This window comes from Callorhinus ursinus, unplaced genomic scaffold, assembly GCF_003265705.2.
Source record: "Callorhinus ursinus isolate GAN/ISIS: 27379988/994484 unplaced genomic scaffold, GSC_fseal_2.0 scaffold24, whole genome shotgun sequence".
In the NCBI taxonomy this organism is placed as follows: domain Eukaryota; kingdom Metazoa; phylum Chordata; class Mammalia; order Carnivora; family Otariidae; genus Callorhinus; species Callorhinus ursinus.
This window is the reverse complement of record NW_027397086.1, coordinates 20,554,776-20,580,954: the sequence shown is the minus strand read 5'-3', so window position 1 is coordinate 20,580,954 and position 26,179 is coordinate 20,554,776. Positions and strand designations below refer to the sequence as shown.

General features: G+C 41.3%; 2 protein-coding genes across 3 annotated transcripts in view; one reads left to right on the top strand and one right to left on the bottom strand.

Moving 5' to 3' along the window:
- ELP1 (elongator acetyltransferase complex subunit 1) overlaps positions 1-18,787 on the bottom strand; it is a 57,834-nt gene extending 39,047 nt beyond the window's left edge. Inside the window, exons 1-13 of one of the 2 annotated variants that reach the window (XR_012373523.1) lie at positions 18,422-18,548; positions 14,767-14,929; positions 13,690-13,842; positions 13,373-13,454; positions 12,834-12,914; positions 9,020-9,105; positions 7,519-7,615; positions 7,130-7,220; positions 5,959-6,082; positions 4,894-4,987; positions 2,359-2,589; positions 1,174-1,344; positions 87-186 (exon numbers count right to left, since the gene is read on the bottom strand). Coding sequence is in view for 1 of the 2 variants with exons in the window: in XM_025888451.2 (XP_025744236.1) it covers positions 87-186; positions 1,174-1,344; positions 2,359-2,589; positions 4,894-4,987; positions 5,959-6,082; positions 7,130-7,220; positions 7,519-7,615; positions 9,020-9,105; positions 12,834-12,914; positions 13,373-13,454; positions 13,690-13,842; positions 14,767-14,916 (1,460 nt within the window). In the remaining variant the exon portion in view is untranslated. Of the gene's footprint in view, positions 1-86; positions 187-1,173; positions 1,345-2,358; positions 2,590-4,893; positions 4,988-5,958; positions 6,083-7,129; positions 7,221-7,518; positions 7,616-9,019; positions 9,106-12,833; positions 12,915-13,372; positions 13,455-13,689; positions 13,843-14,766; positions 14,930-18,421 lie in introns of both variants that reach the window. The other variant, XM_025888451.2, reaches the window with a different exon arrangement.
- A 58-nt stretch (positions 18,788-18,845) lies between these two features.
- On the top strand, positions 18,846-26,096 carry ABITRAM (actin binding transcription modulator). The gene is made up of 6 exons (XM_025888430.2): positions 18,846-19,075; positions 20,377-20,428; positions 21,026-21,155; positions 24,193-24,269; positions 24,351-24,420; positions 24,514-26,096. Exons 1-6 carry the CDS (start codon positions 18,997-18,999, stop codon positions 24,649-24,651), a joined length of 546 nt encoding a protein of 181 aa, XP_025744215.1. The 5' UTR covers positions 18,846-18,996; the 3' UTR covers positions 24,652-26,096.
- Positions 26,097-26,179: the final 83 nt, after the last annotated feature.

Below are 26,179 nucleotides of genomic sequence, written 5' to 3'. Positions count from 1 at the left end.
AGCAACAGGCACAGAACAGGAAGAGTTGGCTGAATTTAGGCCTCAATGCTGTTCCTGGAGGCCCAAGGTAATCAAGAACAACCTACTTGTATCTCTTTTCCAGATGAGGTGTTCTAAGAGAAACTTTAAATCCATTTCCACCTACAGCTCCCAGCTTCACTGTAGGGTCCACATTTGGACTATCACCTAGAACACAAAAATGCAGTTACTATCACAGTAAATGACACACATCTTCCCTGATACTAAGGGTACTGAATTCTGCATTTAACGGGTTCTAGAAGGTAATCCACTTTAGACATAAAGCAATCAGAAACAACCACATCTCAACCTCTTTCTTAAATCTCTGTCTGCCTTTCAGGCTAATTCAGGACGATTTGAAAACAAGGCTGCCAGTATCATGTGCCAGTATAATTTACAACATGATCATAGAACTCACAAATAAAAACACATTTCAGCTTCTCCTGGACATCAGGAAAGCAACCAGCAACTGACAGAAATGGAACGGTGGAAGGACAACTGGATTAGAAGCTAGACCACCTAAGCTGAGATCCTCATCCATTCTTGTTTAAGCAAACTGCAAACACCCTGGCATTCTCTTCCCTCATCTACAGAACGGAAAAACACCAGCTCTGATGCCACTCCTAGGAAAGCTGTGAAATCAACTGGAAATACATGCAAAGGCAATGAGAACTGTAAACCACGTTAAAGACCCAATAAGATACTATGCTACTGGGGTGCCTGGCTGGCTCAGTCGTTAAGCATCTGCCTTCAGCTCAGGTCATGATCTGAGGGTCCTGGGATCGAGTCCCACATCGGGCTCCTGGCTCAGCTGGAAGCCTACTTCTCCCTCTCCCCCTGTGTCTCTGTCAAAAAATAAATAAAATCTTAAAAAAAAAAAAAAAGATACTATGCTACTTCCAGGGTGAATGTTATTCTTAAATCACTGACACTTTAACAAGCAAAAGGAATTGCTCTTATGAACCACAGTGGGATAAGACCCCCTCCCATCCCAAAAAATCCCACAAGTCAATTATTTATCATCATAAAAATGATATTAATTACAAACTCCAAAGTTTTTAGAAACAGTAGAGCTAAGGCAATACCACACTATCATTTGATTTTGTGCAGGAGGGACTTGGTTCAGAACATCCTGGTGACTGTTTTTGAACATACCACATTTATAAACAGAAATCTGGTTACTGGCGTCTAGGACTGCAAGGTCATTACTCTTTTGGGGGTGTGCAGAGAACATGACTTGATTCACAGGGTGTGGGAGCAGCAGTCGATAGGTGCACATGGGAGGTGGAACCACACTCTGTCGGAAGACTGTCACCAATACCCGGTCTGCACAGGAGAGGGAGAAGAAATTAGATACGATATGCTTAATTTGTAAAATGAAGCATCTGGTAGCACAATACCACTAACTAATAATGGGGGTAGAAAATATACAGCAATTCCTAAAAATGTTTGGTGGTTTTTTTATTATAAATAAGCTTAAACACAATATACAGGAAAAATTAAGTGTCAGGTCTCTGTATCTGGCTACTGTCACCTCCAGGCCCAGAGCAGTCCAACTCCTGTGAACAAGGGCAAGAAGGCCAAGGGTTCTAGCTTGAAACCAAGGCCAGCAACCAAGCCAGACTGAACCAAGGGAATGATGCCCTTGAAAATCATTAAACCACTTCCCTATGCATGTTTTTAGTATTAAGACATATCTGATTAAGTCCTCTGGACAGAACATATGATTGTAAAATCAGTATTAGGACTACTACACAGAACAAAATTAGAAACAAGTTTTTCTTTATGTTACCAGCATTAAGTAAACTGTCTTTTCAGATGACTATTTCTTGTCCCAATTCCCTCCCCCTCATGAAACAAAAAACACCGAACAATCCTCATACTAGACAGATGTCTGTGACTTGAACATATTGGAGAGATTATATAAATAACAAGTATTATATCAAAAAGCAAAACAACCCAATTGGGGGTGTGCAAGGGTCAATGTAAACCTATGGCAGGGCAAAAAGGTAAGGCTAGCACACCCAGCGCCACAAGACACTGCTGTCTTCTTCCATACCTGGGGTCAAAATCTTCAACATCTTCAAAGGCCAGACAAGTAAATTCGTGAAGACTATGGATGGAATTGGGGTGGGCAGGGGTAGGGGTGAGGAGGAAGGACTATGGTTCTCAGGAGAGTACATGCCCCACTAAGGGCATCCCCATGCAGTCAAAACAAAACAGGAAATAAGCAAAAATAAACAAAACCACCAACGCACACACAAATCAAAATTCCCCAGTTGTAGTCAAACCACCACATCCGCAGGCACAGGCTCACGGACACGCTTCCCAGCTCCTTACTTCCATCAATGACAGCCACGTTAGCCAGGTCACTGGAACTCTCTCCCAAGCTGCGGTCAGTCGTCCAGCGCCAGTCGTAGCAGAGGTAATGCCAGCCCTGACAGAGAACATGCAGCCGGGACGGGGTCACCAGGTCCCACCTCAGAGACACGAGCTTGCTCTTCCCGCAGGTGCTGAAGGGCAGACTCTGCTTGAGATACCAGTGATAGTTGCCCACAGTCCAGAGCTGCACTGCAAGGGGAAACACAAGGAGGGCCGTCAAAGGCCAGACAACCAGACTTCCCATCACCTGCTGGACGGGGATGGGGGCAATTGTTTCTTTTTCAAATGACCCTTCATGCTCAACCTCTTCATCCAAATAATAATATTAACAATAATACTAGTCAAGAAATAGTTTCCCATGGGGACGAACAAAGGCTAGAAGCACACATGTTCAGGTTGTCTCTACTTTCAAACTTTAGGATCGTGAGGATTGAAAATTACTAGGAAAACAGTACTTTATAAAGTGAGTTGTTTTTTTCGTAAAGATTTAGAAAGAAGAAAATTAGGCAATTAGGTTAAAAGTATTAAAACACTCAATCTGAGAGCACGAGATTAGCATCACTATGCTGTATTAGGCTTAAGATGCTGATTCTTTTCCCCCAGGAGCTTTCCCTACAGTTCTGTCCCAAGCCATCTGGTATTAAGCATGACTCAGCTCTCCAAGGAAAATCACCACTTATCCTTTATCAGCAACTGACCCTTCTAACATCTGTTAAAAGAATAAGACCTAATCCTGGGGCGGGGAGGAAATGGGGGAGATGTTGGAAGAGGAGCTAAAGTTCCGGGGATCTGATAAACAGCATGGTGACTGCAGTTAACAACCTGTATGGTACACCTGAAAGTTGCTATGAGAGTAGGTCTTAAATGTTCTCACCATATTAACCAAACTGGGAATTATGTGGAGGATGTTAACCAACTTTACTGTGGTCAACATGTCACAATATACACGTGTATCAAATCATCCCAGTGTACATCTTAAGCTTACGTACTGTTGTATCTCAATAAAGCTGGGGGGAAAAGACCTAACCATGTTGAAACTAATCTTTATTAGAAAACTTCTACCTAGCTGTAAGTTGCTAGGTTAGACCACGTGCTCATGCTCTGTGAGGACAGACGATGGGGCTGTTCTTGCACCACACTTTTATCCTGAGCATATCACAGTGCCAGCCACTGCCACCCTGCCTAATCAGCAGTTCGCTCCTCTGGCTGCATGTTAACAATCACCTGGGAGCTTTTTTATTTTTTTTAATTAAGCACTGATGTATAGTCCCCATTCTAACATGCTGACTCCAACTCTGAAATGAGGCCTGGATGGCATTTTTTTCTTAAAGGCACAGCCAGCGTTGAGAAGGATTGTGTCATGAATGAAGAAATAAATGAATTTCTAAATAACATTTCAATTAAAGACAAAGTTCTATTGATTAAAAAGTTTGAAAACCACTTAAAAACTAAGCAAGTGAAAATATTTAACAAAAATGTTCAGTGCATTGCTGTTGATATGAAAAATTATAAAATTTTAAGTGCCTAACAGCATGAGATTTAATAAGCTGTGGCACAAATGAGTATTATATATAGCCATTTAAAATGATGCGTATGGGTACCTGAAAAGGAAACATGTCTGTGACATTGTAAATCTACCTGTATCATATACTTAGCAAAACTGAGATCACAGCTGTACTGTTTTATACACATAAAATCTGGAAGACAAGAAAATTTTAACAGTGCTCATTACTGAGCAACAGAATTATGGAAAAACTTTTGTTTCTTTTCACCTTTACTTCCTAATATTTTCACATACTACACATAAACTGACAAATACATATTTACAATCTGATCTACAATAAAAAGGTATAGAGATGATTCTTACATGTAGCTAATGCCGTTTCTCTTTCACTGCTAGTTTTCCTGTGTCTAGCACTTTAACCTCCTGTAGTAACACCATCCATGCACAAAGATGGTTAGTTTTGTCACCTCGGCTAGGCTATGAGGTCCAGCTATTTAAACAGACACTAGTCTAGATATTGCTGGAAGGTATTTTGTAGATGTGATTACCCTTCACAATCAATTAACTTTAAATACAAAAGATTATCCTCCATAATGTGAGTGGTCTCATGCAGAGAGCTTATGGCCTTAAGCAAAAACTGAGGTTTCCCAGAGAAGGAATTCCTCAAGAATGTAACACAGAACCTGCCTGAGTTTCCAGACTGCAGGCCTGTCCTTACAGATTTAAGACTCAAGACTGCAACATCAACTCTTAACTGAATTTCCCACCTGCCAGCCTGCCCTGATTCTATTTGTCTAGAGAACCCTGACTGATACATGACTAAAACCCATAAATAATCAAAACCAAACCACTCCCTCATCTCCACCTACCCCCTTAGTTATCTCTGATTCTACTACAGGACAAGGTAGAGGGAGAAAGGCAACTTCACAGCGTACCACTTTCAACTAGATTTTATGTGGCATAAGGCTGAGACACTAGCGCGGTCTTACCATAGGTTTTTAGAGTGCAATTTTCTTCCCTCTGAAGGTCTTCCAGCCAAACTGCAAGCACAGTGGAATCTGCATTCCAGAACAGGCCATTTACCTAGTAGGGAAAAAAGACGTGTCATTGGCTTTTACCTATGTATATACTTCAAAATCTTTACCAGAGCTGAGTTCCCTGCTCTCACAAACCAAATAATCCCACTACTTGAGCTGATCCCAGGCTATAAATTATGAACTTATAGAATCATTAAACAAATCTAGGTAATATGTCATTATACGGAGAAGATGTTTAAAAAAGGCATTATGCTTAAAAATTTAAGACTTAACAAAATACAAGTTGACATTTTTAGACAATCAGGGAATATTGAACATGGACTAGGTATTAGATAATTCTAAGGAATTACTAATAATCTTGTACGGTGTGATAATGGATTTGTGGTATTATAAAGAAAAATGTTTCCTTACCTGTTAGAAATGAATATTAAAAATACGATTTCTAAAATTAAAACCCCAGGAAACAAAACCGTGTGCATGTGTTTAGGTTAGAAAGTGGTGGCTGGGCAAAAACTACAAAATGCTGGTATCTGTTGAAAGTGAGTAAAAAGGACATGGGCATTCATTAAACTTTTCTCTCAACTTTTAGGTTCAATTTTTAATTTAGATGCAACAAAATTTTAAATTATGTGTATGTTTACATAATTAAAGCTTACCATCTCGAGTTTCTGCTCCAGTAAAAATCCTAATGATACACAAGCAGCTTAAGGTTTAAATGTTATTAATGAAAAGTATCTACCATTGGAAGCATTATGCTTTTGTCCAGATAAACAATACAAAGGAGAATTTCTATTTCTATCTGTATTTTACCTAGGGTAAGAAAGAATGCCATTTCTTCTTTGCAAAAGATCCTTAAAAAAAAAAAATCTCTCTTTCAAAAAAAATTCATTTATAAGAACCCAATATTTTTATTACTGTCTACTCTAGAGTTTCTCTTTACACGCCCGGATCGGATATAAGCCTCTATAGCTATGGGAAGTCCTCTCAATTTGATGGTGAAACAACTCAGGCACTTACCTTAACCTCATCTTTGAGGAAAGGAAGCGTAAAATGTCCGTGAAGAAGGCCATTTTTCTCAAAAAACACAATATCCTGCTGATTGGGTTTCTCTTGTGTAGATGCAATCAAACTACCTGAGGGCCTTAAAGCAAACCCTAAGTGTTAGGACATCCGAAAGTGCAGCCAGCTGGCTAAGAACAAGATGAAAGTCAGAGAAACGATTCTTCCAACAAAAAGTCTCTATCCAGGAAGGTTTAAACCCCACACGTCTCTTGGCAAGCACTTCAGCCTCGTGTGGACTACACCTGCCCAGAGGAGAGAGTGCCTCTTCCTAATTTGCACAAAGGCTCCATTTGCCCACAAAGACTTACAAATTTAGACTGCACCAATGTGACTTTTAAATAAAACAATAAATTTTTCAAACTATTCCAAATATAATATCCTATAAAAACAGTGCATTTCTCCTTCAAGTATATGACTTCAAGAACTATTTTACACTCAGGTAGGTATTTAAGACTTCTCAATCTACTTAAAACATCCCAATTACCTCATCTTATTCATATTTGTCTCTAATTCAAATACCTTTCTCTCTCTGCTCTGTCATTCAATTGTCACTCAAATAACGGTGGGAAACATGATGTCTAAAACCCAGAGACCTAGGGGTTTGGCATATAACAGATGCTACTGAGACAGAAGACATTTCTTTGGTCTTTACTCAGGGCAGCTGCAGACATGGGACACGAGGTAAACTGAGCCTGAATCCAGCCTGCATGTTCCTTGGCAAGCAGAACCCTCTAGCGAAAGAGCTTGTGGCTTGTGCAGAGAAGAGAGCCCTTTTCCTAGTTTTCACCAAAGCTCCACTGCCCCACAGAGCTTTGTAGACTATGACTTCCCTTGTAAGCACCACTTTCTGTCATAGCCAACGGCTTCATACAGGCCCACCCTATTAGCTATAAAACGTGTGGGCCTTGGAATGATATCTGTGAAGAAGCTCTGAATCTACTATTCAAATTGAATTCAGGCTTCAGAAAAACTAGAAAGAGAAAGATACAGGTTTATAGCCAAATGAGGAGAAGTTAATATCCTTTTGTGTTATATAAACACCTGTACTCAACAGGTACCACCACCCCTACCCCAGTTCCAAGATATTCTCTGAGGAAGAAGTTACAAGGTTTCTTCTCCCACTCACTTCCAAGCCAGAGCTGGTCCCAGTCCGGCCACAGGCTCACTGGTTGACTGCAAAGCAAACTCTCGGTTCCATACTCTGACCTTCCGGGCTCCTGCATAGCAGGCAGAGTTAAAATAAACAGACAAACTTAAAATGTTGTCAAGTCAGAACTATTCAAACATCTCATTAATAAAAACTGCCAAGTAGATTAATCTTATTAAGAATTTGTACCCAACAGGTAGGAGGCTGGACCAGATGGGACCTCAAAGAATTCTTGCAGTTCTTAGCTCTAAATTCATTTAATGTCTAAAACAGCACCTTATATGTATAATTTTAGAAAGCAAAAGGAAGAAAATTTTCTTGAACTTCATAAAATAAAATTTCTTTTTAATTGCAATTTATTTCCATACCTGTCTCTGGGCAAACAACACTCACAGCAAAAAACTGGCCATCACCACGCCATGTCACTTGTGGTCTATGGTCATCCCACGGCAAAGCCGACTCGTACTAAAGAGGGGAAGGAACACAAATGTTACTGGAGGACTTAAATGGCCCAGAATCAAACAAGTCCCAGGCTATTAAAGTTAAATCTTTTATATGAGATTTCAACTATCTAGAAAACCAACTTCACAGAATCCTCAGGAACCCTTCTAAAAGGCCTCTTAGACCCAGAAATCACCAAGAAAAGAGAACAAAACAAAATCTCTCTTCAGGCATAAAAAAAAGTGGCCTCCAATCAGAGCAACAGAGGAAAAGAGCTGTAGATCCGGATATTCTGCCAGGTAAGTAGAATAAGGAAATAAATGTTTTGTTTATCTAAATGTAAGAGGATAGAGTTCTGCTTCTTTGATTACTGTGTAAGCTTCACAACAGTACACAGACGAGTTAAGAAGATGAGAGGGAGGTAGGCAGGGAAAACCAGAGGCAGTGAAGGCAGCAGCAATGATGAAAACACAGAAGAGTTTTATGTTCCGCAGTATGGGAAGAAGAAAAGTCTCCAGTGACACCTGCATCTCAATCCTGAAGGCCTTGAAGACGGGCTGACTCTGTGGAGTGGGGAACAAAGGACCACCCAAGCACCTATTCCAGTAATAGGGTGCAGCAAAATGGCACCAGCACCACGGTCTGCATGAGAGGGAACACACAGGCAGCCTAACAAGAGCTATTCTCAATGACACAGCCCTACGGCAGAGAACATAAACCTCCTCTAGTGAATGGTTAAGAGATGACAGATGAGTTACATGGAAGGTGGCCAGAAATTGTTAGATAGAAAAATGTAAATGACAGGTGGTGTATTATTGATCCACCTGTCCCATGGAGCTCACGGAAATGTCTACATGTAACATAAATGATATGCTTCCATTTGCTCAGCCCAAATCTTGGGATCATTCTCAATTCTTCTCTCTCACCCCACATTTAATCTATTATCAGTAACTCCTATAGTTCTACCTTCAAAAGGTATTCATAAAAAAGGAAAACAAAGAGTTTCATCCAAAGGGAAAAACCATAAAAAGTATCTAATATATATATGTAGGAAAAAAGTATGAAAACACGCATGAAATGATCAACAGTGAATTAAAGACAACAGCTATTTCTGGGAAGGAAGGAAAGAGTAACAGGAAAGGATAAACAAAATGCTTCATTTCTATCTGTGATGATATATTTTTTAAACTGAATATTGGTTATAGTATTCTCTATACAGAAAAGAAATTACAAAGCAACCTGGCAAGGAAAAAGGGTCTTTCTAGAATGACTCATTCCCTGAGGGCTCAAAACTATTTCAGTTTTACTAAAGCACAAGAGCTCTGTCCATTATTAGCTTCTAACAGGACACCTAGAGTTCCTGGTAGACAGCAAAACTTCTATTTGTTCCAGTCAAGGTTCTGTATCCATCAGACCAATCAATCTTACCGTTTGCACCTGAAAGGCTGCTTGCCGGCCTTCTGATCCATGGAACTGCGTCTCCTTCCTGCCCCATCCAACAGTGATAAACTTGCCTAGGGAACAATTGATGGAGAACATGCAAGACAACCAATAAGCTAAATGAAATGAAATAAAAGCAGTTTCATTGCTATTCTTTATTAAGTTAGTCAGTGGTAATTACTTGGGTCCTCCGAGACCTCTCAATAAATTGACCAGCACTCAATATTTGAAAAACCAATATTCCATATTATACGCAGCAATGATTTTTGAAGAATTTGAAATGGCCTTATAAGGGAAAGCACTTTACTGCCATTTTATATATTCTAAATTCCCTTGATGACAGTCAGCAATTCCCACTTTGCAAGCAAGAAGAATGAAACATGAAGGATTTACAAGACACATCCATGGATAAGAACATTAAACTCAAGACGAGAGCTGGGAATAAAATTCTGATTATAAGCACTCAATCAACTAAATGTATCCAACCTATCAGTGGTGAAAGGAACTGCAGATTATGGAATTCACTCCTCACACAGACACAGACTGAGAGAGACCCTCCAGTAGAAGAGGCCAAAATTAGAACACAGGGTATCTGCCTTCTAGCCTGAGGTTCTCTCTAAATCGTAATGTTTCTCTTGCATAAAATAAGAAATCAGAGATGCTAAAATAATGCAGCCCCCTATTCCTGGAGGAGGATCAGGCATCACTCGCAACAGGTACTACAGAGATGTCTCTAAAAGCTTCAGCCAGATCCAAAACCCAATACTTCCCTCCTGCCACTGATTCTGATGAAGCAGGGCTATTTATAATTTCTATATATTATGGGTCAGCATGACCATTTCCTGTCTGCTTCGCATGGGCCCATGTGAGTACTATAATACCTCAAAGCACACCTTGCAGCTGTCTATGAACAGCAATGCGCACCCCGGTGCACACCCTTGTGCTTCTGAAACTTTCCAGAGAGATGTAAAGGACCAAGGAATGAAGCAAGAGAACTTTTCCAATGGGATCAGACAGTAAGTGGTGGGGTTATAGCAGGGATCAGCAAACTACAGCCTATGTCTAATTTACGAATTAAGTTTTATTGGGGGCACGTGGGTAGCTCAGTAGGTTAAGCGTCTGCCTTCAGCTCAGGTTATGATACTGGGGTCCTGTAATCGAGCCTCTCATCGGGCTCCCTGCTCAGCAGGGAGCCTGCTTCTCCCTCTCCCTCTGCCACTCCCCCTGCTTGTGTGCGTACTCTATCAAATAAATAAACTACATCTAAGAAACAAGACAAAACAAAGTTTTACTGGAACACAGACATGCTCGTTCCTTTATGTATTGTCTATAATTGCTTTCGCACTACAACAGCAGAGGTAACTGCAACAGAGGCTAAATAGCCTGCAAAGCTGAAAATAACTGCTATCCAGCCCCTCACAGAACAAGTTTGTCAACTCCTAGGTTAGAGGAAAAATACCTATTCACAGCTCCACAGAATGATTTTTTTGTACTGACAAATATATGTCTAAGACCTAGGATGCTAACTTGGACCCTTTCTCCCTTGACTTACACTCTATTATTAGGCTTCTTCTGAAAAAGTTAGAGGGGTTAGCCAGGCCCAGTGCACTTTCCATCCAAAGGTGTGCTGGTTACTTCTTCTATCACTACTATCTTCAAAAATGGATGCCCAGGAATTCCACCACAGATCCTAGACTCTTCTAGCACCATACCTGCTCCTGACCAAATTCACCTCCTCCCAAGACTGGAAAGATTCCCTCCATGCCACTGACTCCCAATCCACAGGTCTGCCCTATCCTGAGCTTCAGCTCCTTATGTCTGCCTACTCCACATGGTAATCCCATAAGGTCCTTAAACAAACCAGAACTCACGAGCTACCGCTTACAAGCTAGCACTTCCCCACCCATCCTCTCAGTTACTGGCACCTTTATTCCCATCACCTGAACTTCTGACTAGAGTCCCACTAAACTCCTTCTTCCTCACCTTACATACCCAAACCCATTTATTTCACTTTCTTTTTTTTTTTTAAAGATTTTATTTATTTATTTGACAGAGACACAGCAAGAGAGGGAACACAAGCAGGGGGAGTGGGAGAGGGAGAAGCAGGCTTCCCACTGAGCAGGGAGCCTGATGTGGGGCTTGACCCCAGGACGCTGGGATCATGACCTGAGCCAAAGGCAGACGCCTAACGACTGAGCCATCCAGGCGCCCCTTATTTCACTTTCTAAACTGCTATTTCTCAAACTGGCTAGGACAGCAGGGCAACCATGCATACGTATTCCAAAGACATTTCTCAGATAATTCCAAAAATGTATTCCCCTCCTTTCTGAGAATCAAATTTTTCCTGAATTCATTCCTTCTTTTAGCCCACACCCACCTTCCTTATCTGGATTCCTGTAGCACTCCTATCTGATCACCCTGACTCCAGTCTCTTCCCTCTCCACTAATCAACCAATGTATCTTGTGTCATCAAAACCGTTAAAGGCTAGCATCTGTATATCCAAATTCCCTCCCAAACTCAATCAAAATCTATCCTGTTTATTTCAAGCTACACTCATGTCCTGCCAGCAGCAATACCTAAGTACTCACAGCTGCCTGAACAAGCCATGACTTGTCTGTGTAGCATCTGTGCCTTGGAATAAGCTAATTCCATTGCTTAGACCCTCCACCCTCAACTCTCACTGACCCAACACCAGTTCGGCCCAGCCAAGACTTAGCTCATGCCAGCCTCCTCTGGGAAGTCTTCCCTGTCCACTGCTCCCTTCCTCCCCTCATGCTACCCTAATACCTGCACATCATGTTATTATGGGACTTCTCAAAAGAAAAGCTGAATTATCCACAGCACCAAACACACTGCTGTGTTCATAGTACCTACTCAAAAATCACTTCTGAATAAACTATTTTTGAATGAATAAATGAGTAGCAACTTTCTAAATGATTTCTCAGAGTTGGGAGAGCAAGAGGGCATGAGGTCAGGAATCAGCAAAAGTTAAAATCCCTTCTCCCCCCATCCCTCTCCTCAATCAGGCCATCTATCTGGTGCCCTCATGTTGGTCAGAGCTTCTTATATACAATAAACATCTCTCCCCTTTTTTTTCTTTTAAAGATTTTATTTATTTGACAGAGAGAGACACACAGCGAAGAGAGGGAACACAAGCAAGCGGAGTGGGAGAGGGAGAAGCAGGCTTCCCACGGAGCAGGGAGCCCGATGCGGGGCTCGATCCCAGGACGCCGGGATCATGACCTAAGCCAAAGGCAGACGCTTAACAACTGAGCCACCCAGGCGCCCCGTCCCTTCTCCCCTTTCAATACTCCCAAAGCTCCAAGGCCCAAATCACCTCAGCTAGATCTTAGCAAGAGAACAATCTGATGGTTCCCATGAAAATGTAGAGTCAGGTCTAATCAGTAGGAACTAAAAATCAGCCTTCTATCCCACCTCTCTTGTTTTTGCCCCAAAACTGCACCCCAGAAATGCTCTCTTTATTTTAGCTAACATAGTTCCTTTCGTTGAAGCCCCAGCTTAAGCCTATCCTGAGGTTTGGGCAACAACTACGTAGGTGGCATTAAGCAGATTTCTGTTCCCCAGGTTACTGGCAAAGTGAACTCTCAGACTTGGAGAGGCACCACGGGTAGGCCTTTTACAGTCTGGAATGGGCTAAAGGGATGGGCTTATCAGACATTTAATGCACAAGACTATATGTTTCATAATTCTTTGGGTTTATGATGCGGCTATTAGTGTACAAGAAAATGATCAAACTTGAGAGGAACTTCAGATCACAAAATGTTTCAAAGCTATACTCACTTTCACCAAAATCATCCTGGTGGATCTGCTGTTCCATGATCGGTTCAAAGTCTTTTGTCATCATAATTAGGGTCTGTTGACCTTGGGTGGGCACAAACAAAAACAATTTTGTTTTCATGTAACAAATTTGCCATTTCGTAAGTATCTACAACACTGGAAGCTACAGAACTGGAGTGGAGGAGTTTAGAGTCAGAATATGGAAGACATAATTCATTCTAAATATTTTGATTCTCATTTGAAAAAAGAAAAAAAAAGCTTTGACCAGAGAAGTTACCTAGTGCTTATTCTCAGCCATTTATGTATGTAAAATTAACATAAAAGTCTACCCAGCCCTACTCCACTAACTTCAACACTTTACCAACGTATCTCTTCAAACACATACCCCATCAAGGGAACCAGTTTACAGAAACTCATCTGGATGAAGAGACTTAAAAGAAAACAAGTAATTTTTAAGAGCTCATGAGAGCTCCTAAAAGAGTTTTAAGATATTTGGAGTCATGTTTTATAAAAGTCACAGGGAGAGACAGTAACAAGCTTACCTGTAGCAAGAAGCACGAGCTCTTGGTCAGGACTCCAACTCATGACAGAGATACCACTGGCTACACTCCCAACGCATTCCAGCTGCATCAGTGGACAAAATCGAGTTTTTGAAATACAGCTGAAGTACAGCTGAAATACAGCTAAAGCCATGCTGACAACTTTTTGTAAAGAAATACATAATTCAAGGACGCTAATTTGCAAAACGCTTAAATGTAATATTTATGCATTAGCTCCTGATTTTTTAAGCTTCTACACACAACACGCAACTTGTTTGAGGATGCTTGAGAGTTCCTCCTCACTGGACTCCTCCACTTACATGGCATGTGCTGAGACTGCAGAGTATGACATCTCCAGAGGCTGTGGCCACACACACAGACTCCTGATCCAGCAAGTCCTGAATACCAACAATGCAGCCACTTCCACCCTCTGGAAGAAAGCCTTCAGCCACTAAAGAAATTTCATTTTTCACCTTTCACCAAAACAAACACATAAACAAATTAGGCTAATCTATTTACAAGAACAAATCATAACATTTCCAAAACAAATTAATGCTTCCTTTATAATATAAAAGCTTTCAATTTTTTTCTAGATTAAAATCCAAACTTTCATTTGAGAATATCACAACACTACTGTCTTTAATTAAAAAAAAAAGATAATGGGACCTTTTTGCCAAGCAAGCACTAAACAAAAGCAAGAATGGTCTCTTAAAAAAAAGCCCAATAAACATGAAGCTAATAACTATGGTTTTCTAAAATTTTTATAGTATAGGGGAAAAGAACTAAGAATGTAATAACCTAAAATACATTACTAGCAAAATATAATTAAGGGAAGATCTCAGAATCAACTCAAAGATTTTTTAAGTATGTGTATACATACACACACACATATACATACACATATGCACATATACATATGTATATGTATATAAATATACGCACACGTATACATACATATGCATATATACATATACATATACATAAATTCACACACACATATATATACACACACACTCAGGATCCAGCAGTGAAGATTCTGATTTAGTTGACATAGGATGGAGGCTGAAACACAATTTTAAAAAGCTCTACAGGCAATTTTCACTTGCATTCCCAGTTGAGATTCAGTTATTTACATGATGAAAGGGTAAAAAGTAGGGCACCCAAACAAAATATAAAGCCAGAATTTTGCCAACTTACATTTCAAACAGAAGCAGAGTTAAAGGTAGGTTACTATTTAAGTAATGTCTAATATGACCTAATATAAAGCAAAGGGAATGTCCATTTAGGAGAATATGAATTCAGTAAGATTTAAACTAAAGACAATCTAGGGGAAGCAGGTTTGGAAAAAGATAAGTTGAGGGTCCTGCAAGTGCCTGCATTCTCCATCACTAACTTACTTCTCTTGTGACAGGGTCTACTTCTATCAGTCCATGGTCTGAGCCGATGAGCACTGTCTTCTGTTCAGTTCGGAGAGAGAAGCACTGAGGTTTCCCCAGAGCCTGAATATCCCTGTACTCCAGGATCTGAAATAACTTAAGATTTCTCATGATGAAACAATTCCTGAAAGAAAAGTACAAATATCCCTTGATGAAGAACTACTCTGAGAGAAAGGAATAGCTTACCAGTGATAAATGACACTCATAGAAGCAAAATGATTCAGGGGCAGGGATGTGGTAGTCAGAATAACCAAAAAAGAAAGAAAGAAAAAGAAAAAGACCTAATCTGAACCCACATAGGGCGTGTGGTAGCAACCTCACCAACTCAGAGTGCTTATCTATGGTCTACAAACTGAGGTTCTGAAATCTACTTTACATTCTTACTCTTTGGGAGAGACAAGATCCTGAACTTCAGAATTTTTTCTTCAAAAAGATTTAACATCAGTTATTCCTCGGAAAAGTTGAAAACATCAAAATAAATAGGAAAACATTTTATTTTTGCACATAAGAATATCTTTATAACCTGAAAGATTTATAGAAATCATATAAAAAATCCATACACACACACACACACACAGTCAGTTGAAGAAAATCTAGAATAAAATAGCTTTAATATCACCAGATAAATTTATTTGTAAACTGGCTTTATGTTTATGTATTCATTTAAAAACTAAATACTGAAATTAAAGATAGAAATAAAGGTATTTACTAATCTCAGGGGAAAAAAAAGACACTATGAAATTATAGCAGTTTACTTCAAAGTGATGATCAACATCTGAGAAGCTTGATGACTTGATATAACTACTTCACGTAATTTGGCTTTCCTGGCCTGGTTTTTACCAGTGAAATAGAAAAGGTGAAAAAGGATGATAAATAGGAAACCTACTTTGGTCTGGCCAAATAAGACTTGCTTTAATGCATAACGTTAGCTAACAGAAATAAAAAATGAATGTTGCGCGCCTGGGTGGCTCAGTCGTTAAGCGTCTGCCTTCGGCTCAGGTTATGATTCCAGGGTCCTGGGATCGAGTCCCACATTGGGCTCCCTGCTCAGCAGGAAGCCTGCTTCTCCCTCTCTCACTGTCTCTCTCTCTGTTGAAAAATAAATAAAATCTTAAAAAAAAAATGAACGTTAACGTGCTGGATATTTATACTCAGACCCCATTAAAGTTTATAAAGTTTATAATTAGAAATCCCTAACTTATGGTAGGGGTGGCAAATATATATAGAACACAATGGCCTTATTATCACCTTCATCCAAGGTGAATTCCCTCATCTTGCATTTCATACATATGACAATGTAAGAATAAAATGAGTAAACCCTTATCCTACCACTGCACGTAATGGTATGTGTAATATAAAAATACAATATGTAATGTGGGTTAAGAGGAAGGCAAGACCATACATGGTGGGAGTGAGGAAGAAAATCAAGGCCAACATGGTTTTGTAAGCTTTGGTGACATTCATATTCAAGAACTTCTGGAAACTATCTGAACCTATATTACACCATGCAGATTTTTAGAATCAGATCTAGAAAACGGGTTTTTTAAAAAAATATAAAAATCACCTTTCATCTTTAAACATACAGATGACCAGTGACACAGATCTGAAAGGATGGGTAGATTCGAGATGAGAGACTGGCTAGAGGGGAGTAAGCAAGTAATAGAGGAGCAAGAAAAGAGAACAGGCAACTGGGGTGCAATGTATAGAGTCTCCTGTCTTTCATGCTAGTTTATCTAATAATAATCATGCTGTTACTGTTGCCATTATCAGATCATCAAAATGTCTTCATATTCCTCCCTGTAAACTTGGATTCCATTAACCAACAACCTGTGGAGCCCTGGGGTCCAAGGACCCCAGGATAAGAATTTGGAGGATAAAGACAAGGAGCTGAGGACTCTCTGGCTGCGCCAGTCATTGTCATCCCAGCAATGGGCCTCCACTCTTGAAGGGGCCCTTGGTCTCAGTCCCTAGCACTCCCAGGACCAACCTCATCAACCCCACCCCAACAGATATTAGCACTAACCAGGCAGTCTCTCTCCAGACACTGAAATCCAGAACAGCAGGACTCCTCCTCCGAATTCCAGAGTCCTCAACATCAGAAGTCTGAGTCCCAGCTCTAATAGTACCTCTCCTCCAAGATTAGGTCATGATAACTCCATCTTCCCGTTTCGAACCCAAGCCCTAAGCTAAGTGTTGTAGCTACTTCCATCAGTTTACCTTTTACATTACTTCACTGCTCCCTTTTGCTTTTATCCCTCTAATAGCTACTTAACCAATTCTTCATATTAAAATCTGTTGAAATTTTGTGTGGTTTCTACTTTCCTGATTGGACCCTGACTGACCAACACAGCAAACAACGGGTGTTCTCAAGTCACAGAGCTTCCAAAATCACTGACAAAGGTGAGATCATCATTCATCTCCCCCATCCCAACTGTTCCAAGCTCAAAAGGAACTTCTCGAACTTTTCACACCCATCATCCTTATTCCCTTTTCTCAAAAGTGTCCTCACTCCTTCTCAAGGCTAGGCAAGTAGTATCCTCCACACTCCCCCAGGACCTCAACTTACTAGTACCCTTTCTATTACATCTGCAATCCCCAACTCTCTCACCCTCGATTACACTTTTCCCAGCCCTTAATTGTGCTAAAGATCTCTTCATACCACAGATCAAGTCTGTATCCTCTCTGAAATTTCTGGCAATTCCTCCACCCTTGCTCCTCCATCCTTTCGCCTCTTGGCTAATTACCATGCCCATGACTACAAGTGTCAGACAGCTCACTGATACACTGATTAGATCTACATGTCTAGCCCAAATCCTCCCCAAAGTGAACAATAAACCCACAGTTTCAACCTCCTGCTGTTATCACAAAAATGTCTCACAAGCACATCAAATACAACCTGGAAAACGAAGTATTGCTATTCTCCTATTCAAATGAGTTTCTATTTGAGGACATGGCATTTCTTCTACTCTCCCTGCCCCCCACCCCCAGCTGAAAACAGTCTTTCCCTTCTTTTTGCTCACATTTCATATTAAACTATTCATTTACTGGTTAGTTCCGTCGCTGTCAATATACAGTTTGAATCCTTTGCATAGTGTGAAATCCATCATACGACCCGGTTTGTGGCCCACATAAAACATCTGAGCACTTGGTAAGTGCAAGGATCTGAAGACAAGAGAGGACTCTGTCACTGCCTACATGGAGGTCACAGCTTAAAGGGAGAGAGAGCCATATAATAAACATTGGATGGAGAAGCACAGGAGGCATCTCCACGAAAAAGTCGTAGATGCGAGAAGCAGCGCCAAACACTCATCCAATCCACTAACAGCAGTCACACATTAACTGGTTCGGCGGTACTGTCCACTCCTGCAAGGAATTCAGAGGCTGGGTAAATGTGCAGCCGGGGGAGCAACACGTCGCCCCGGAAAGCAGCGCAGAGCCCCCGGATGGAGCAGGTGGCATGTTTGCAGAAAGAGAACTCAAGGCTCAAGGGCAGAGCTGGTCACGCCGCACTCCACTCCCGAGCCTCCTGCAGCAGGCAAAGGATGCACGCTCCAGGGTCCCCTTAGGACATCCCGAGGACACGCCCGATTCCGTGCCCTCCACGCCGAACGCTCACCTGCGACGAGCTCCGAGGACCCGCAAACAGCGGTGCGTCCACCCTCGCCTCACCGGCCACGCGCGGCGGGCCTTCCAGAGCCCACGCGAAGCTGCACACACACACCTCTCCGTCCGCGACTCTCCAGGTTTCGGGACGCGCACGGGGCCGCCCGGTAGCTCGACCACGGGGAGTCGTGGCTGAAGGTGGGCGGAGGGTCGACCCGTGAGACAGCGAAGAGCGAGCGAAGCAGGTGGGACACGCGCCCAGCGGCGCGGGAGTGACGTCACGAGGCGGCGGGGGCGTGGCCGGCCTTCTCCAAAGCCCCGGCTAGCTAGAGGTGGGGAGCGGCGCTGCCCCTGCGTCCCTGTCCCTCCACCCTCCCGCCCAAGCTATGGCATTCGATCCCCGCTTTGACGTCGGACTCCAAAACAGTGCTAAGAAACTCCGGTGGCGGAGTCGGCGGGGCCAGGGAGCAGCGCGCGTGCGCACGCCGCGGGCGGCGGACCGCGCGCCGGATGTACGCCCTCCTCCAGGGCCTGCTCGGAGGAAGTGCTCGGGTCTCATAGAGCGGGGTGGTGGCGCCCGTGGTCGCCATGGCCACAGAGCCCGCGGCCGCCGAACTGACAGTTCCGTCGCTCGTGGATCGTTACTTCACTCGCTGGTACAAAGCCGGTAAGTGGGGAATGATGTCGGCTTCTGTTCGGCCGCATTTGCCTGATGCTGTAGGGACGGTGGTGACAGGTCATGGGACACGCGCGTTTTCCCCGTCGCTTCCTCCCCATAGAAGGAACTGGATCTCTGTTCCTTTCTAGGCGGAAGGAATGGCAGTCGCAAAGCCGCGGAGGGCTGCAGTACATGCGGGCGCACTCAGGGGCTGGCGTCGCGGTGCGAGTTGAAGGGTGGGTCGCTTGCGGGAAGATAGTCTAAAGTGAAGCACCACCCCTAGGGAAGGTGGATTGCAATCGCCCTGAATGCCTGCAAGGATTTGACTGGTTCAGTCCTACAGCAGTGGCGGTACGTACAATAATTTAAATGATCAGGTCGAAACTATGGTGGAGGCAGGGACGGAGAGGAGAACTGGGTTAGAAAGGAGGCATTTAGAAAGCAAAATCTAACAGTTTTACTAAAAGTTGCTGGTGTCATATACTTGTCACTTGAAGTAGATATCGTGTTGTCCTGCTTTGTGTACCCAGTAAGAATCAGTGGTGGGAGCATCGTTGAGGATCCTTCTCTAACCCCTACTTGCTCCCTTTCATTCAGGGATAATAGGTGTACTTATTTTTTAAAATATTATGGCATACAATTTTTTAGCCAAATCTAGGGTGACTGACCCGGTTTATCCAAAACTGAGGGATTTCCCAGAATCCGAGACTTTCAGAGCTAACATCTAGACAGTCCTGGGTAAACCAGAAGAGTTGGTCACTCTAAAATTGACCGATAAGACATATGCTACTATATTATATAAAGAATGCATTGCTGGGCGCCTGGGTGGCTCAGTTGGTTGGGCGACTGCCTTCGGCTCAGGTCGTGATCCTGGAGTCCCAGGATCGAGTCCCACATCGGGCTCCCTGCTCGGCAGGGAGTCAGCTTCTCCCTCTGACCCTCTTCCCTCTCGTGCTCTCTATCTCTCATTCTCTCTCAAATAAATAAATAAAATCTTAAAAAAAAAAAGAATGCATTGCTAATGGCACTTTTTCTAATAGAAATAATGAATGTACTCATTTTAAAGTGAGGATAAAGCAAGATGGAGCAGAGTTAATAATCATTTAATATTGAATGAATGATTCCATCTGGGCCAGATCTCTTTAAATACTTTACAGGAAGCCTTTATGTATATCTTTTTAAGTAATGAAGGGATACCAATGATTAGTGTGTATTCAGTCTTCATAATTATCTCTACAAACCAAAGAAAAATACCACACAGTGGCAGTAAATATTGACTCAACAACCAACAAACTCATTCATTCTTCTAGATGTCAAAGGCAAACCCTGTGAGGACCACTGTATACTACAGCACTCCAACCGGTAAGCAAATTGGGAATTTTAAATTATTAAAAAAAGTTTCTGGTATCATAGCCTGGTATGGTCTTGGGTTAAACAAATATTCGTTAAATGATCATCTTCCACTGTGTTGAAATGGCATTTATTAGAGAAGTTTGGCTGACAAGAATGAGCCTTTCAGTGCATACTCCAAATAAATTTGATTACCCAAACATCCAAATGGAGGACCACACCCTCAGTCAGCCACTATGTGAAATAACCAGCCTGTGCCTAACCACAGTGAATTGCCGGGGCTCACAGAAAGGACTAGGGTAGGGCACAGGTAGTATCCTACACATACAGGGATGCCTTAGTTTTCTCTCTTCTGCCTCAGTTCTACCTAAAGACTTGTAGTACTCTTCCTTTTTCTGGGAAGGATATTCAGTTTCATTTTCTCCTCTTTTATTATTGCATTCCTTTCTACAGTTAAGCTCCAGCAGTAGCCAGAGGAAAATGCGAGGAAATGATAGTTTGACTAAACAAATGTCAGTTCATATATTCTCGTGCCAGTAGGAGTACCGTGTGGTATGAGAAAGAATTATATTAACCAATAACACAGCATCAAATTTTTGCTACCTATAGAATATGTGTCATCACATTGGCAGAATCTCATCCAGTTCTTCAAAGTGGAAAAACAATTAAAAACATCTCCTATCAAATCAGTACCAACTGTAGCAGACTTCAGAACAAGGTCTCTGGGAAATTTAAGCGGGTATGTACCTGTCATTCTCTATCTAAATCTTCAATGTCTTAGTAATGATAGATCTAGTCAGTCTTAGAATCCAGTGATATATGCTCAGCATACTCCCCTGACAGTTTGATATGCCTGTTTTTTTGAAAAAATATTTATTTTTTTTAGAGAGAAAGCCCAAGCAGGAGGGGCAGAGAGAGAGAGAAAATCTCAGGCAGACTCCGTGCTAAGCGCAGAGCATGACGGGGCTTGATATCATGACCCTGAGCAGAAACCAAGAGTCTGACACTTAACTGATTGTGTCACCCAGGTGCCTGTGATGTGCTGATTTTAAGACTACTTTAACCCTAGGGGCACCTGGGTGGCTCAGTTGGTTAAGCGTCTGCCTTGGATTCAGGTCATGATCCTGGGGTCCTGGGATCGAGCCCCATGTTGGGTTCCCAGCTCAGCAGGGAACCTGCTTCTCCTTCTCCCCCCGCTTGCATTTTCTCTCTCTCTCTCAAATAAATAAATAAAATCTTTAACAACAACAAAAAAGAATAACCCCAAAGAAATTCTTAGACCAAAAAATGAGGTTATTTCAGGATGTATAGGATTTGTCATATTTTTAGTTCTGTACCATCATTCCTATCATTCCCAGGGTGGAAGATGGGGAAGGCAGGCCTTTGAAAGGACAACTTTCTTACCAATATAACAAGATATTTTGTCTCTTCTAGTTTTAGTAAGCCACTATCCTGAGTTCTATAAAATTTAAGTGACCAACTCTTCTTTACCATGTACTTTCAGATGTAAATTAAAAAAAATACATCCTCAGGTAGTGAAAAAAAAAAAATCAGTCTGAAAAAAATAGAGTGTTTGCTCCTTACCATTTTCCATTCTTTAATTGTTGCCAGTTTAATACGTTATCTAGCCACACCCTGTCCCTCCAAACAGTGCTGGGTTGTATAGGATATTATCTCTACCCTCTAAACTTCAGGCAGGATGGACACATTTTATTAGAGTATCACACCAAGGAGAATTCAGTAACATACTGAAGTATCCCAACATACCCACTTGGATAAGAAGGTTTCAGTGGGGGCGCCTGGGTGGCTCAGTTGGTTAAGCAACTGCCTTCAGCTCAGGTCATGATCCTGGAGTCCCGGGATCAAGTCCCACATCGGGCTCCCTGCTCAGCAGGGAGTCTGCTCCTCCCTCTGACCCGCTTCCCTCTCGTGCTCTCTATCTCTCAAATAAATAAATAAAATCTTTAAAAAAAAAAAAGGTTTCAGTGGATGATTTAGGTCCTTCATTTTCTGACTTGATACTAAGAGTTTCTGCTAATTACCCTCACTGTTGTAGGAGACCCTTGTTTATACTCCCCTTTGTAGGTTTGAAATTTTTCCTTGCTCAGGAAACACATGGACTTAGAAAAGCATGAACCTTCCTTAAAAGGTAAAGTCAGTAGGGACACCTGGGTGCCTCAGTCGGTTGAGCATCCAACTCTTGATTTTGGCTTGGGTCATAATCTCAGGGTTGTGGGATCAAGCCCTGCAATGGGCTAGTGCTGAGCATGGAGCCTGCTTGAGATCATCTCTCTCTGCCCCTCTCCTCCAGTCCCCCTCACCCCCAGCTTCTTAAAAGAAAAAAAGATAAAAGTCTACAAATTACAAGTATAACAGTTAGTGTTTGTGAAGTTCCCATGATAAATCTTTGTCCAAAATAGTTAACACTATTGTTACTATTGAAGAACAGAGGAGAACCTGCATATGGAACCCACTACAGATAAGTTTTGATTCTCAGCACTGCCAATCATTTATTCTCCCAAGGGAGGTGATAAAAAAGGGTCAAAATACTTATGCGCTTTTAATGTAGACCCAGTGATAGACACACCCTTTGGGAAAAATCCACAGCCCCTCCTCCCAAAAGTGAGGAGTCACACTGAGAACTATTTTGAAATGAAGTACCCATATGCAGACGATTGAAGCCAATGTGGTAGCATCTGTATGCTGTCTAATGTTTTGAGTGGGGGGGGGGGCACCTGGGTGGTCAGGTGGCATCTGACTCTTGGTTTCAGCTCAGGCCATAATTTCAGGGTCCTGGGATGGGGCCCCATGTCTGCAGAGCTTAGAGTCTGCTTGTCCCTCTCCCTCCTCCCACTCTGCTAGTCTCCCCACCCTCACCCCACTCACAAGTTGTCTCTCTCTCTCAAATGGATGAATCTTTTTAAAAAAGAGAGGAAAAAAAAATAAAAAGAGAAAACAATGTTTTGAGTGGTAAAGAGTCATAGAGAATAGCATCTTGACCTCAAATACCCATGTTAACTATAGGAAAAATTTCTGGGAAAAAAGTGAGCAACATAGACATGCGTGCATCAGTTTCCCATGAGCTTCCTTGTAGATATTTGTCAGAACCTCACCAGATACACTGATGTGGAGTACATGAAACAATCATGTCGTAGCATTCAAACAGATAAATGTTAAAATGTAGTATTTGTTTCTGGGTTATAAAGATAATGGGTAAACTATTCTTGTTTGCTATTTAAAACTTTTCTGTATTTTCCCAATTTTCCTCAAAGTGCATTCTTTTTAATAAAAAAAAATCACTGCTTCAAAAAGTGTTAGTGATTGACCCTAATAAAGAAGTTCCTTTATCTAGTAAGTTCTAATATAAAAATAAGTTAGGAATCTTAATGAAAGTAACTTTGTATAATATTGCTGTCATACTCTGTCATGTTGAATTTTGTATTATTGCTTATTGATGGATTTTCCTACACTTTTGAAATCTTTATGTCTTGCCATATGTAGCTTTCTCATTAAAGTTGACAAAATGTATTCTTAATCGTTAATTAAATTACCCGTTATTTATCTTAGTCTTCTCTTTCCCCTAGAGCCTCTGATGGTACCTGACCCATATAGTAGGCGCTTACATAAATGTTTGAATAAATGGTTTTTCAGTACTTAAGTCATTTTTATTTAAAACGCTAGTTCCAGGAATATATTCTCTTATCACACTGAGGACTGCCTCTCAAAAGAAAGTGAACATATACATCACTTAATTACTTCTTCCCTTTTATTATCAGGGGGCACAGTTTCTAACAGAGCTTGCACCTCTGTGTAAGATTTACTGCTCAGATGGAGAAGAATATACTGTATCTAGGTGAGATACTTTTTAACCACAATTTAGGAGAAACAAAGGAGGTAGTGTTTTTCTTCAAAACAACTTTTTTTTTTTGAACAGCTGTGTTAGAGGACGGTTGATGGAAGTGAATGAAAACATTCTCCATAAGCCATCTATTCTTCAAGAGAAGGTAAAGGAGGCAGAAAAAAGTATGATCCAATCCACATACTTTTTATCTGATTTTACACGTTTGACAGTACTAAATATTCTATTTCCTTCCCAGCCATCCACTGAAGGCTACATTGCAGTTGTGTTGCCCAAATTTGAAGAAAGTAAAAGCATAACAGAAGGCTTACTGACACAGAAACAGTATGAGGAAATAGTGATGAAGCGCATGACTGCCGCAACAGCTACATCATGAGGACTGAGATGGGTAATGAGTACCACGGCGTGCTTACCCTCCCCACCCTACGCCTTCTGTGCACTAAAGAAGAACCAGCACGTGTGACGCATGCTTCACACCTAGCCATCCGCAGAGAGGCCTGATCTTCAAACTTAACCTAGTTCCCCCTCTTCATCTTGCATAACAAGCTTTGGTTCCCATTTTGTCCTCAGCCTCCCAGATCTGCCCTGCCCATGTACCCACTCTGTTCTTTTACCTAACAACTGGCAAACAAAGGATGTTTTTCTGATTAAAAACAAGGAAAATTTGGACAAGGAAAATTTGACAAGCACTTTGAGGAAAATTTGGACAAGACAGATAAGTTTTAAGTAGCAAAGTAAAAATAATTTACCCATCATCCTGTAACCCACTGGTAAATACTACATTTTGACATGCTTCGGTTTGAATGTTATGGCATGGTTATTGTTTTTGCCTCAATTTTCCCTCAGTTTGAAGTTAAAAAAAAAAAAAAATCAGGCCTTTTTTACCCAATCTGCTTTCGAGTGACACTACCAAAAAGGCTGGTGCCACCTCTTCAGCCCCAACTCTTCTCCCTTTAGGTCATAGGGGAGAGGCAGGGTATACTTGGCCACTCCTTATGTGGCTCAGATGGCCTTCCTCTCTGAAACAAAGTCCAGTGTAACACTGTGGCTTCTTAAATGAGGGATATAGGAAAAGGCTTTGAAAACTACAAAGGGCTTTCCCAACATAGAAGTATTCTAATGCAGCGTAAAGCTGCTTATTGCAATACGTAGTTTTGTCGCTCCGTCTCACACTCTAGCTATGTGGGGTAGCGAGCCAAGAAGTTACTGAGAAGTTGCCGTAATCCAGAACACAGATGTCTTTGAATGGAACAAAAACTTTCTCATCATCTAAACTGAAAAGGGAACTGATTTATGATTTAAGATTGTCTACTCATTTACACTGAATTTCAAATAAAGGGACTTTTTAAATTGTCATTTTTTTATGTAAAACTATTTTGTAAATAAAATCTAAAAGTTATTTTTGATTCACAAGAAAAACTTTTAACTTGAGTGCCGCATGACAGTCCCTTAAATATACTCACCAGACATGATACAGGTAATAACTCTACAAACACCTACAATGACGGTGCTATGAACTGGAAATGTAAGCATAAACCAGCAGATCCCCATTTTGTGTAGCATAATGATTCCTGAAGACATCAGAAAACAAAGATACTAAAGATAGTAAAAGAAATATATATTTTACATGTAACATTACTTCATTGTTCTCCCATTATTTCTAATGTAATTTTAAGGAATATTTTGGTTTCAAGGAATAAAAATCATGCTTGATAATCTTTATAAAAGAAATATAAAGGTCGTTAAGCCAAGTGTATCCCATTTTCTCCTGAAGGCTTATGGTAAGTTCAAGTTTCCTTCAATAAAATATTGACTAGCTAATTGGTAGTACTGTGGTTCTTCAGGATCTTATGAATATTGATTGTGATAGCTGACCCAGATACCAATCATCAGACAAGCTTATA